The 14007-nt window shown below is 36.1% G+C and overlaps 1 protein-coding gene across 1 annotated transcript in view; it reads right to left on the bottom strand.

The window, feature by feature from the left end:
- Positions 1–14007, bottom strand: part of OTOGL (otogelin like) — a 155511-nt gene that overhangs the window by 42147 nt on the left and 99357 nt on the right. Inside the window, exons 32-34 of the mRNA XM_027769725.1 lie at positions 9727–9894; positions 7707–7985; positions 4131–4248 (exon numbers count right to left, since the gene is read on the bottom strand). Of these exons, the coding sequence (XP_027625526.1) occupies positions 4131–4248; positions 7707–7985; positions 9727–9894 (565 nt within the window). The remainder of the gene's footprint in view (positions 1–4130; positions 4249–7706; positions 7986–9726; positions 9895–14007) is intronic.

Raw genomic sequence — 14007 nt, 5'->3', positions numbered from 1 at the left:
TCTTAAGCCCCAGGATGTCTGGCCTTGGTAAAGATCCTGGTCCTTGAATGTAGCACAAAAGCCAAGCAATAGTCAGAGGCCATGGACTTAATCATTGCAGATCAAAACTAGAGGAAGTGCATAGAATAATTTTCTTCTAAAAGAATTAAGCCAAGAAAATAAACAAGACTACATTTTTCTCTTGTCCTAGTGGGGCTCAGAGTCCAATTTATTTTGATTCAAAGGAAATAATTGTAATCCTTTATGTACAACCAAGTCTAATTATTAGATTCACAGATAGTATGAAGAATTAATGCAAAAAAAAGAATTAATGCAAATATTAAAGGGCTTGCTTATCTGCCTCTCAAATACTTTAGCAGGTGTGATAATATTTTTAATTTTTAGAAAGTATTTCCAATTGCATTATATATAAAGTAAAGAATTTGAAACAAAAATGTTCAAGGCCACTTTCCATTCAGAAATGAACTAACTTGACACTGGAAGTATATGCTACCATCAGAGGGCACTCGTTCATGGAAACAAATCAAGGCAACACCTAAAAAGATAAGAAAAGTTCATTCCCTCTTAACATCAGTCACACATAACCATCTCCTAGATAACTCCTTTACAAATGATGTTTTAGCATAAACAGTGTAGCTTATTTGATCAATTGTTTATTTCATAAAATGAACTTTAGTAAAACTTTGACAGGTACGTACCAAGACTTTTGTACTCTAAACTTTGTCAGACAGAAGGAAAAAAACCTGAAGTTACGAGATTACTGCAATACTACAGCCAGTTATTACTCAATTAAGTTAACATCAAATTTTCTGCAACTCAGTTATTTTGTAATGGTTTTATGCAAGTCAAAAACCACAATCATCTTTTTAAAATATTTCTAAACACCATTAACTCTTTCCTTCATGGTCACACATAGCATGTTCCTCCTTATTTTGAGATATAACTGGTGATCTACTTGATTTTTAACTGATAAATATGATGGCTCAGATGCAGAAAAGCTCTTATAAGAGATATATAAGTTTTTTCTATGTGCACTATAGTATACTACTGACATCTTTCCTCATGAAAGTCCTCATTTTCAGTAGACATTTTAACACTTTTGTGGTGTATCAGAAACTGCAATAATCTTGAAAAAGGGTGGTGGTTCTGTTGGAAACTTGGAGGAGGCCACCCAGGAAGATGCTAAAACCCCAGCTGTTTTTGCTTATCTTCTAAAGGCTCAAGTATGAGGAAGAGCAATTTTTAGGTGCCTTGGCAAGGGGAAATAGAAAAGAGAGAACAATGAAGGTAGAGGTGAGGAACAGCTTGACAGGAGTGGTTTCATCCTGAGTCTCTTTCTGCAAAACAACCATATAGAAAGAGAAACATGGGAAGACAGCCACAGTCCAATAAACCGTAAGCATGGAAGATCTCTGTTCAACTCTAAGACTGGTTATGCCACAGGAAGTAATAAACTAGCAAAATGGTCCCTTGAATACAGCTCAATCTCCTCCACAGCGCCAGAGCCAGCTATGCCCTCGGCTATGGTCTTTCATTCCCACATACCCTGCTCATGCTTATCCTCACCATGGAACCACTATGGCATCCTCTCCTCTAACAAAGAGGCAGGAAATAGATTGGTGAACGTGAGTGGTTTGAGTGAATGGTCATGACTTCTTTTCAAAAAACAACAACAAAGAAAAGTCAGTTGCCTTTATTTTTAAGGAAATAAACACTTTCTCTCCACATCCAGTTTATAACACTCTGTTCATATTATACTGTAGAAACTCAAATGTGCTACTTCTTGTTCCTATAGACTTCTTTCCAGTGTATTTCATTATCTGCTTTTGATTCTGTCTTCTTCCTCAAGATTATGAGGTCTATGGGTGAGGGATTGTCTTATTTATTCATATGCCTGGATTTTTAGTAGTTCCAGTGTTAGCCATAGAGTAGAAGCTTGTAAGTCTTTAGTATAAAAGGATTCTTTAAAAAAATATTCCTTCCTGGGACCAGCAGATGGTATAATGGTTAAGATACTGGACTCCCACATAGTCAACCATGGTTTGAGTTCTGTACTGAAGCTTGAAACTCATGCCAGGCACATGTGTGTGCATGCCCAAACTCCAAGAGGGGAATGGAGGAGAAAGGATTACAGCATAACCCTCCCCACTGAGGGGTGATTTCTCACCTTCTACCTCTGATTCTCCTTGTCTTTCTGTTTCACCATGTCTCTCCAGAGAGCAAGCACATGCACCCTATAGCAATCCAGAGAGATTTTGCACCCTATAGGAAATCTCTCTTTAATAAGTGTATATATGTATACACACACATATGTATTTTTTTCTATTCATTCATTCCTACTGTGGGTCCCTATCTCTGTTCTATTTTTTCCAACTCCTTTGAGAAAAAAAAAATGCCCTTTATACTCTCCATCTCCTTTTATCTTTTCCTATTCTCCAGGTTGATAAATCCAATGAACAATTTTCAGCCTTAAAACCAAATTCCTCAAAACCAAATCCTTACATTTCTATTTCTTCCTACCCTCTCTTCCTAATATCTTCCTTATCCTAGTATATGTCAACTCAGTCCTTCGACTAAACCAAATTATTTGAAGTTGCTGATATTTGACTAATTTTTGACTACAAAATGGCAACTTCATATGGTCTTACCCACTAATTGTTGAGGCCAAAATTTGAGTCCTGGACTCCTCTTTCATAATTTATACTAAATCCATTAGTATACCTATGGCCCTCTGTTAACAATATATCCAAATCTGCTCAAAACCTGCAGACTCACCAACTTAGTCAACTAGTCAAATCCCTTCATCTCCCTTGTAGATTACTAATTCTTCTCTTGTCCATTCTCTTTTTTTGGGGGGAGGGGGAGAGATTTTCACTGTAGGGCGCGTGCGCTCACCAGACAGACAGAGAGAGACATAGAGACAGAAAGCGAGAAATCACCCCCCAGGGGGGATGGTCACGCCGCAATCCCTTCTCCTCCATTCTCCTCTCGGGATCTTGGGCACGCACGCACACGCGCCCGGCGTGAGTTTTAAGCCACCGGGTCCAGGACCCGAACTGCGGTCGACTACGTGGGAGTCCATCGACATAGCCATTACGCTAACTGCTGGTTCCCTCTTGTCCATTCTCAATGCAGCAGCCAAAGTAAACTTTTCAAAACATAAATCAGAGGCACAGTGGTTAAGGTGCTGGACTCCCACAAAGCAAGCATGGCTCAAGTTCCAGACCCAGCAGCTTGAAAATCATGTCGGGAGCATTTGTGTGTATGTCCAAAATCTCAAGAGGAAAATGAAGAAGGGAACAGCATTTCTGTCTCTTCTGGGGAGTGATTTCTCATTTTCCCTCTTACTGTCTATCCCTGTATCTCTCCACTGTACACAGGCACCCTATAGGAAAAACATTCAAAATAAAATAATAAAATAAAATAATAATAAATTAAAACATGTCAACCCTCTACCCAAAATATACTAGGGCTCACTGTCTTACTCAGAGTAAAAGACTAAGTCCTTATAACAGGCTATGAGGCCTTATAAGATTAGCTCATGTCTATGACTCTCTGGTCTCCTCTCCAACATCTTTCAATTATGTTCATAGCTCGCTGAACCTAATGCACCAAACACATTCCCTCCCCAAGACCTTTGCACTGTTACCAGACTGAAACACTGTTCCCTAGATATCCCATTGACAATTCTGGAACTTCCTTCAGATCTCTGATCAGATGTCTACTTGCCAGTGTTTTTCCAAGGCCACCAATGTTAATTAGCAAACACGCAATACATCCTTTATACTTTCTGCCTCCCTTATTTTCCTTTATTTTCACCATAACATGTCATCATGTGTTGCATTATATATTTATTTATTTATTTTCTGCTTCCACCCAACAATATGTGAGCTCCAAGAGGACAGGTACTTTGGGTATTATTTTCAGTAATATTTCCCAAGCAGCAAGAATTCCTAGTATATAGTAAACCTTTAACTATTTCTGGATTAAACTAAAATGAATTCACGAGTGAGTAAATGGTATATACATTTGTTTTTTCTTGAGTATGGCTATTTTCAAACCAAAAAAATTCCTGAGGACCGAATCTGCCTATACTAGACATTGCTCATTTATTGGAAAACATTACTTACGGTGGAAGAAATTTGCATGCTAGTGCTTCAGGGTCACTACATGTTTTAAAACAAGGAGTGGTACAAGGTTCGTATCTCCATTCACACATCCTCCTGTAAGGCACAGCTGCCTGGATTTCTGGGAACAAATAAGGTTTAGATTGGACCTTTTTCTTTTCTTTATTCATGATAGGGTACATGCATACACATAACAGAGAGAAAAAGAGAGAGAGAGAGAAAGAGAGAGAATAAAAGCACTCTCCATAGCATATAGTCTCACTGTGATCCTCTTCAGTCCTCCAGCCACCAGCTCTTGAGTACTGACATGTGTGCCCAGCGTATTTTGTGTTGACAGGGCCTACAGTTAGAACCAAGCCGCCATTTTGGATCTAAGATCTCTTGAGCAGCACATTACCCCTGCACCACAGAGTCAGTCCATGCATGTACGTTTAATTGCCAGAGGGCATGCGTGCTTGTCAGAGAGAGATAAAAAGGGTTGGAGGAAGTATCCCCCAGTAGCACTTGGTCATGCCACAATCCCTTTTCCTCATTACTCCATCCTATTGGGATTTGGGGTAAATGTACACATGTCTAGAATGTTTTTCAAGCCACCAGGGCAGGATTAGAAACATAGTTGGCTATATGGGATCCAGTCCCATTAACCACCAGGCTACATGGTCAGCATGTGTGTGTGTGTATGCATGCTAGAGGACATGTGTACTCATTAAACAGATACAGAGAAAGGAAGAAGTAAGCTGATAAAATGCCACCCATGAGAGATGGTAGTACCAAAATCCCATTTCCTGTATTTCTCCTTTCAGAATTTTGGGCACCCAGGTACATGCACTCAGTATGTCTTTCAAGCTGCTGGGTCCTGGACTTGAACCGCAAGAGTAACCATACGGTATCCAGCTACCTTAACCATCACACTACCAGATGATCCCATGTATACATTTTTAATGCACAACTTGAAAACTAATGATTTATCCTATGAACACATCTTGGGTTTGACTATAATTCTGTAAAAAAGACAGACCTAAGGAGTAAAAAACAAAAATGCTTTGGTTATCAAAGCATTTTATGCTTGGATTAAATAAAAAATGTTAAATCTATCTTAAAAAATTTTTAAATAAAGGGGTTAGAGGAGGCTGAAGAAAACTTTCAATCTTCCTTTCTCTTAGTAAATTTTTATTGAACTTCATAGCATAATACAAGATATTTGCTTGAGATTTTATTCTATTTAATCCTCTCAACAGTCCTGTTGAATAGGTCTAAACTTCTCATTTATAAATGTGGCAAGTGAGGCTCACAGTAGCCAAGTGACTTGTCTAGTTCAATCAATTAGGACAATGATAAACCAAACATGTTTCAAGACCTCATCATAGGGAGAATATTCCACTGTTGTTCTTTTCACAGAACTTAGTATACTGCCTTGTACATGATAAGTACAGATTGAATAATAATAATAATAGAATGGATCTGAATAACACATGCTTACAGTTAAAAAACCTTCCTTTGTTGAAGATTTTTCTCCTGAAAACTGTTAATATTCCTTCCTTCTCAAATCGTAAAGAAATCCTTCTATGTCAGTTAAGCTATCTCTGAATAAGATAAATCTATAAGGGAGAAAATTTAGTAAATAAGTATGTTTCTTGGACTCTGCATACAGAATTCAATTCTGAAGTATGTCAAGGAAAATAAGACTTTTTGGAAAGTAATGATGCATCCAAATATTGAAGCAACTCCTCAAACTTGACTTATCAGGGTACAGGAACCTGAGAGAAGATTGATTCCAAGCCCAGAGTAGACCCCCTAGAGTTTCATAGGTTTAAGGAAGCTCATTAACACTTGTTTCCAGGCCAGCTGGTGGCATGGTGGTTAAGGTGGCTGGATCCCAGGTGAATAACTCTGCTGTTTCAGCCCTGGATCTCATGACAAATGCTGGACACGTATGCATGCATGCCCAAAATCCCAGAAGAAGGAAGAAATGGAGAAGGGATTGCAGCATGGCCATGCCTCAGAGGGAGTGCTCTTTCACTTTCTCTTTCTCTCTTTCTATCTCCGGTGAGCACATGCACTCTCTAGCAATAAAAAATAAATAAATTTGAAAAAATCAGTTTCTCAGTTTTGATTATGACATTTGGCTGCAGTTCTCAGAACTTCAGCTGGTAATGCTAGATCTGGTTCTCACAGAGCAGGTTTCTAGAATAGAGGGGAAAGAGAGGTTTGTAAAGCTTAATAAAAAAACATCACATACACTCTACAGTATGTTGTATAGGCATGTCAGTGACTCTTTCTCAAGGGCACAGTTCAGGATGCAAGGTTCCCAGTGACTTTGACTCAGCTGTTCACCTCCCACTTTTCTGAAAATTGGTTATCCTCAGATAAGGAAGGACTGTCTGGAACAATCCTGGTTCTGTCCTCATCCCTCATAGAATAAGATGCCCTTCCAAGTTTGTACACACAGAAAAAGTGTTGCCTGTGGCACAAAATTCCAGAGCAGGGTGTTCTCAAGGTCCTCGGAGCTGCAGTACAATATAGGACATACACAAATGAGATTCCTTTTATCCTGAGAAACCGTTCTGAGCTTTGGGGACTGGCTCACCAAGAATCCTAGGCTTTTATTGATATTTGCTGTCCATCTGTGAGTAATAAAGTTGCTTTGCTTATCTTATGTGACTGTTCTGCCTCAACAAACTAGGCCTAAAGATACAAGTGAAAGAGATATTGGGGGCTCTTTTATTCTATTTTAAGCTATTTTCCAGAGCCAGAACTCTTATAGAACTCTGGTGGCTGAGCTTGTGCAGAATATCCTAGCAGATTTAAGAACCTTTGCACATGGGAACTCTATTCAATAGGCAAAAAATTATTCAGTTTGCACAAGTGAATTCACAACAGAAAAGACAAATGATTAGCTTTCTTAAACTGCTTTAGAAGTGTTGGTTAGGATGAAACAATAAGTTTGGGAAACTCAAGGTACATCTCAAGCTCCTAGATTGTGAACATAAAGCAAGACTTTCAAACATTGCATAAAGAAGTGAAAACTGCCCTCTGAAACTCAGAAAATTCAATAGCTTTAGACCTTTAAGGTGCTTCAGAAATAAGATCGGGCATCTACTGAACTAGAGAAATCTGGAGGTCTATGGAACCAGATACCTTTGTAGTCAAAGGACAGAGATAAATATGTTCTCTTTATCATTAAGAATCAGATTAGTCAGAAGTTACCTTCTACAGAGGAAAAACTAGATACAATCCCTAGACACTCATGCAACATACGTGGACACTAAAACCAAAGTCCAGACAGCACTGGTAGTAACAATTAGGGTAATATTCATAAATAATAATACTTACAGTTATTACTAATCAATTTACACTAACTTATTTACTTATTTAATACAACAATCCTATGACATAGGTCACAAATGTTATTTTTCCCATTTTATAGCAAACTGAGGAATACAGAGGTGAAGAAACTTAGGTCATAAAACTCTACCTGTTGTACTTAAATGCAGAATGATTTCAAAATTAAAAACATATATACTCTGTATATTATAAATTATTTACTTTTTCTCATTTTGAAGACTACAAGAAACATACCTTCTATGCTGAAGCTACTCGAATGTTTAAATTCTTCAGAATCATCATATTTTGATACTTTAACACCAGAATCTGTGAATGTGATGAAAAAGCCTTTCTTGCTATATAATTCAAATGCACTGTAACCAGGAATCCAGAGGCCCTGATGATGGAAAAATGTTGCTCTCCGATGAAAAGCTGAATTTGCCTCCCACAGCTCCAAACTAAGAGTGTCATTGTCGTGGACACAGAGAAAGTAATTTGGCCTTTCGGCAGATTCCAAGGAAACAAGTGCCAAAGCTGGAAAACACAGAACGGTGTGTATGACAGCTCTCTGGATTTTCAGGAGAAGGCAGGTCCTAAACACCAGCATTCTTCAATTACAACATTGAAAAATAGTACTGCATCATCTTCATACATAGCTAAAATCAATCTCAAAGATTTTATAAATGACTTACAGATATCTAAGAGAAAAAGTAGTACTCTAAATGCAGTGAATAACAAAACATATGAATTTGGGGACTTATTTTTTAAGTAATTTATTATGCGCCTTGGAGAGAAAACAAAAATATTGCTTTGTTGGGAAAGTCATGACATATTTTTGCACGGAAAAACAGAAAAATACTTCATGACTTTCCCAATGACCTCATATCACCAGGGACTCCATAAAGTACAATTTCATCTAAGTAATTGAATGATTAATTGAACATTTATTTGTATTTGCAAGTTTCATTATTTTCTAATGCACAAAATCTAAATTGAATGATAGAAAAGTGGGAGAGAATATAGAAATAGATCAATTTTGGCACGTAAATTCATTTCAGTATCTTAATGAGCAAATGTTCTTGCAAGAGATTTTACTTCAAGAAAAACTATCGTCTCAATATTATTATCTATTCCCCCTAAATGATTAAATGGCTAATAAGCAACTAGGCTTTACAAAGCATTTGAGAAATACTTTTATGTGCTTTGAAATTTTCCCCTATATATGTATAACTCATGATATAGCTTTTTCATTGATATTAAGTTGATTTTATTAAATAAATGTCATTCATATTTTTATTAAAAATATTGGTTATTATAAATCATAAAATAAAGAACTTTCTCAAATTCAATATCATTTCAAATGCATTTCTTGTGTCCTAGAAACCAGCAACTCCTTTTGCTGAGCACTGCAAGATGCACAGAAGGATAAAAGAAACTTTCCTATGAGAAGAAGACATGTACTCATCATAAATTAGAACTGAAGACTGTGATAGGTGTTTTCAGAACTGAGGGAGTTCTTCTTACAGTAAAGAAAATTTATTGTAACTAGTCAACCAAGAGATTTCTCAGAATAAATGAAAGTTAAGTTGGACTACTCATTTAATAAATATTTTTGGAAGCTTATACAGCATTTGATGCAAGGTTCTAGATAAACTACCTAATAACAATGTAGCCTGAGCATCTTGCTTAATCAAAAAGAGACACTACCACAGTCAGAACAGGTACAAGGTATATACAACCAGCATAGACCTGCAGATGCAAACCAGTAAATGCAGGACCAAATTCTAGGCACTGAGGGCTTACGAGTGAACCAGGACAGACAAGGCATGTTATGAAGAATTGGCTGCCTCAATAACCACGTACTCTCTGCTTTGTACTTGTAATATCTAACTAAATTAATATCAAATCATTTTGTTTTATGTTACCTAGCATTAAAATATTGTAAATATGAAGTAACAGTGGATTGCTGTTCAAAAATTTGGAATAAATTTCCATCATTAATACTATGCAGGTTTAATCTGTGTTATTTAACACCAAAAACTCAATCACAGAATTGAAATTCTAACAAAATATATACGCCAAAAGGTAAACGAAGAAATTATTTTCCATACTAAAGAGTAACTGGTTCATGTGCCAATATCACATTCTATTTTATATTCATATGGCACATTGGAAAAAATGCCATAAGCATATTAGATCTCCAGTTAATATTTACTGAACGAATAAATTAAAAATATAAATGCACAGCTAATTTCTTATCTTTAATTATACTTACATGATGTCTTCTCTTTGAAAAGGCCTGGAGTGATCATAAAATTAAAAAATAAATTGCCATTAATACTACTTCTTGGCAAAGAGAAAATGCTTCTACTGGTCATATTGGCTCCAAGAACAAGGCCACTCTGCCCGTAACTTGCCAGCATATATGGTCCTTCTCCAAGTCCTAGTTAAATATAAATAAAAGAATTATAAATTGGCATAGTATTTTTACATTTTAATTTGTCACTTCAATTAAATAAATTATAATTAAAAAGCCTTTAACAGACACAGGGATGAATGTAGATAGGAGAAAGGGGTTATGGAACGACGTATCACAGCAGAATAAAAAAAAAAAAAGAAATGGAACACTGCCAACCTAATATCTCTCTCAGAAAAAAAGCAAAAAAACTAAAAACTTGACCAATTAAAAATTAATCACTAACAAAGAGTAAACATCAGGGATTGCTGCATTTGTAAATGAAGTTAGATTAGAGGACCAGAAAAAGGAGAAAATAAGACATCTAAGGATGGAAAGCAACAATTAAAGAAACTTACTGAATTAAAACAATCTCTGGAATAGAATCTGGATCAAGAAATAAAGAAAAATGGTGAATTAGAGAAAGAGATAACTGGATTTAAGAAACTCTTGGAAATGACAAGTTAAATGAATGTGAAAATGGAGAACTCAGTTTCCAAGGAAACTTAAAACCCAGTTGACTTTTTTTTCAGAGAGGTTTTCTTTGGTACAGGGTGCATGCGCTCGCCAGAAAGAGAGAGACAGAGAGATAGAAAGTGAGAACTCACCCCCCAGAGAGGATGGCTACACCATAATCCCTTCTCCTCCATTCTCCTCTCAGGATCCTGGGCATGCACGCACACGCACCCGGAGTGAGTTTAAGCCACCAGGTCCGGGACGCGAACTGCGGTCGACTACATGGGAATTCGGCAACATAGCCATTACACTACCTGCTGGTCCCCCCAGTTGACTTTAAATAGATATTCAATTTAATATTCTAAAATATAAGACTGACAATCTTACAGCAAAACTTCAGAAGGACTCATCATCTTTCAAAACAATACAGAAAGACAGTGTAAAACTGAAGGAGAGAGAACTGAAGTTGGAACAAGAAGTAATAAACCTCCAAAGTCATATGGAAATAAATATGGTAGAACATGTTCAAGTAGAACAGTATAAATGGGTGACTGAAAGAAGAGCAAGACAGGATATAGTAAAAAAATTACAAGAAGCACAAGCAGTATCTCAAGAAAACTTAGAGCAGTTAAGAAAGAATAATTATGCTTCAGTAATAAGACAGATGGAACTTGTGATGAAAGATCTAGAATCCAAACTCTTCAAAATAAGAGTTTCTCAAAAAGATTCTGATAAAATAGAATTTTAAAAATATAAGCAGCTCTATCTAGAAGAATCACAATTTAGAACATCATTATCAGAGGGACCAGCAGATGGCATAATAGTTACATCACCAGACTCTCACATAGTGAACTGCGGTTCAAGTCCTCAACTCTGAGGCTTAAAACTCACAGTGGGCATGTATACATGTGTGCCCAAAATCCCAAGAGGATAATGGAGGACAAGGGATTGCATTGTGGCAATCACCCCCGGGAGTGTTTTCTCACTTTCTGTCTCTCTTTCTGGCACGTACACATGCCTTATAGCAAAACTCTCTCTAAAAGAAAAAAGAAAATCATCAGATAAAAGAAACAAGACTAATGAGAAGTTAGGAGCAGTCAGTCCAAACTTCTTGTGGAGAAACAGCAGAATAGTTCTTTACTCAAGTTTTACTACGAGACCATTCCTAGTCACCTCATGTCAGAAATCCTAATAATAGTTTAATGCACAACAGAAATCTTATTTTAAGAGAAACTTCAGTGCTTTCTACCTCAATCTCATAGCCTCCAAATAACAGAGAACTGTTTGTTCCAAACACAGCATACATTGGAAGAAGTATAACTAGAGAACTAAGAGAAGTTACTCTTGAAACTGCATCTGCATCCTGTAGAACCTAGCCTTGAAGATCTACTGATGAGTCAAACTGAACTCAAGATCTGCTTTTGAGAGCTTCATAAGAATATGTACAGGTCTTGTACAGGTCTTGAAGAAAAATTACATGTCTGACAGATAAAATTTTACCAACTGAACTGTTTTCATAACTTTTTAATTATTTCATTATTAATTTTTACATGATATGTAAAAATCTTTATTAAAGACTTTTTTATCATAAAAAGTAATCATTAACAAAATAATTATAGAAAATGTAATAATTTGGAATATACATAAACATATCTATAATTGGTCAAGTGAAAATACACATGAATATGTATACCTGTATGAGTAAACATGTGCATGTATATATGTATATTAACATAAAAGTACATGTAAAGCAGAGATGGATAGAAGGCTGACTTAAACTTCTGGGTCTCAGCATTTCTCAGTTGTATGAAGTTGTACACCTAAGTAACCTTTCAGTTACAACATTCTAATCTATCCTCAATAGACAGAAGATTTTTAGTTGTACCAATGGCCAAATGTTACAATGATCTAAAAATCACCTTCCATGTTGAAAAAATTAATAGAAATGATATGCAGTATTTCACTGTCTGGAGATTACTGAATTTTGCCAATGAGATACTTATGTTTATAAAAAAAGAAAAATGGTGGAAGCTGAACAGAGAAGTCAAAGACCTTTTTATTTATGCTATGATTTCCCATGCACTTAAATGATATGTATAAAGTAGAAACTGTTTACTATGGTTAAAACAAACATAAAACAGTCTAGAGCCAAACTTGAAACTCAGAGAATCTTGCAAACTTAATCTTAGCAAGATATGCAATCCAATCTCTCTGCTATTTAATGTTCATATATAACTGAAACACTATAAAATTTTTACTTTTCTTCTGAATCATCAAAATTAAGTTACTAATTATGAGCTGTGTACTTTTTGTAGGAATATACATGTTTTTGCCTGGTAGGTAATGTAAAATGCTGATATATGTGTGGTAAGTCACAGCATAAAAGATTAATCTTGCTGTTCTCAGTGAATTTCACTTTTCCACTTCTCTCAATTTTATCTCTAGGGCAATGTAACTTTCTCAGTTCACCTTGAAGATATTAACAATATAAGGAGAAGGTTTTTTTCTCAAAGGCCAAGTCTAAAGAAAGGCAAAAGGATGGTGGATTCGAGGGTTAAGAAGTCTTCCAAATACACATACGCACAGCCAAAAAGCACATGAGGAAATGCTCAACATCCCTCATCATAAGGGAGATGTAGATAAAAACCGCAATGAGATACCACCTAACCCCCGTCAGAATGGCAAAGATTAAGAATATAAAAAGTGATAAATGTTGGCAGGGATGTCAAGAAAAGGGAACCCTCCTACACTGTTGGTGGGAATGTAAACTAGTTCAGCCACTGTGGAGAACAATATGGAGGTTCCTCAAAGATCTACAAATAGAACTACCATTTGATCCAGCAATCCCACTTCTGGGTATTTACCCAAAAGACAGGAGAATGCTCAGTCAGAAAAAGTGCTTGCACATCAATGTTTATTGCAGCATTATTCACAATTGCCAAGACATGGAACCAACCTAAATGTCCACAAACTGATGAATGGATTGGAAAAGTGTGGTATATATACTCTATGGAATACTACTCAACAATAAAAAATAACAAGACCCTGGCATTTGATAAAAAGTGGTCAGATATGGAGGATCTATTGCTGAGTGAAGTAAGCCAGGCTATGAAAGAAAGATATTGTATGTTTATTACCTGTTGATGGTGACATGTATAGTATTCTCAACTGGATTGGTCTGAGAAGTACTTCATGATGGGCAAAGTCTTTTTACAAGCAAAATGAGAAATAGTGATTGACTGTTTTAAAAAAATAATTAGAATAATAATAATAATAATGATTGGGGAAAACATAGAAAAGATATTGAATGTTGAAGCAGGGAGATTAATGTCTCTGTATTGACTGACATGCATGGCATTCCCTTTTGAAAAAGCAATGTAATACACTGTAAAGTTATATGTAATCCAAAGTAATATAAAGAAGACTATGATGATAATAAAAAATAATAAGAAAAAAGAAAAAAGAAGTCTTCCAAATACAAAGAAGAATGAGAACCAAAATTTCCATCATGACCACTGGGATAAGAGAAATCAGAAGCTAAGTTTTCTTTGAGTGTATTCCCCTCCAGTGACTCATCATCTAGAACATGTCACCACTGAATAGCTATCATGAGGAAAAGAGCTTCACTAGGGACTCATATAACTT

This window comes from Tupaia chinensis, unplaced genomic scaffold (assembly GCF_000334495.1).
Source record: "Tupaia chinensis unplaced genomic scaffold, TupChi_1.0 Scaffold000085_1, whole genome shotgun sequence".
Classification (NCBI taxonomy): domain Eukaryota; kingdom Metazoa; phylum Chordata; class Mammalia; order Scandentia; family Tupaiidae; genus Tupaia; species Tupaia belangeri.
Note: the sequence above shows the minus strand (reverse complement) of the source record. Positions and strands in the feature narration are given on the sequence as shown.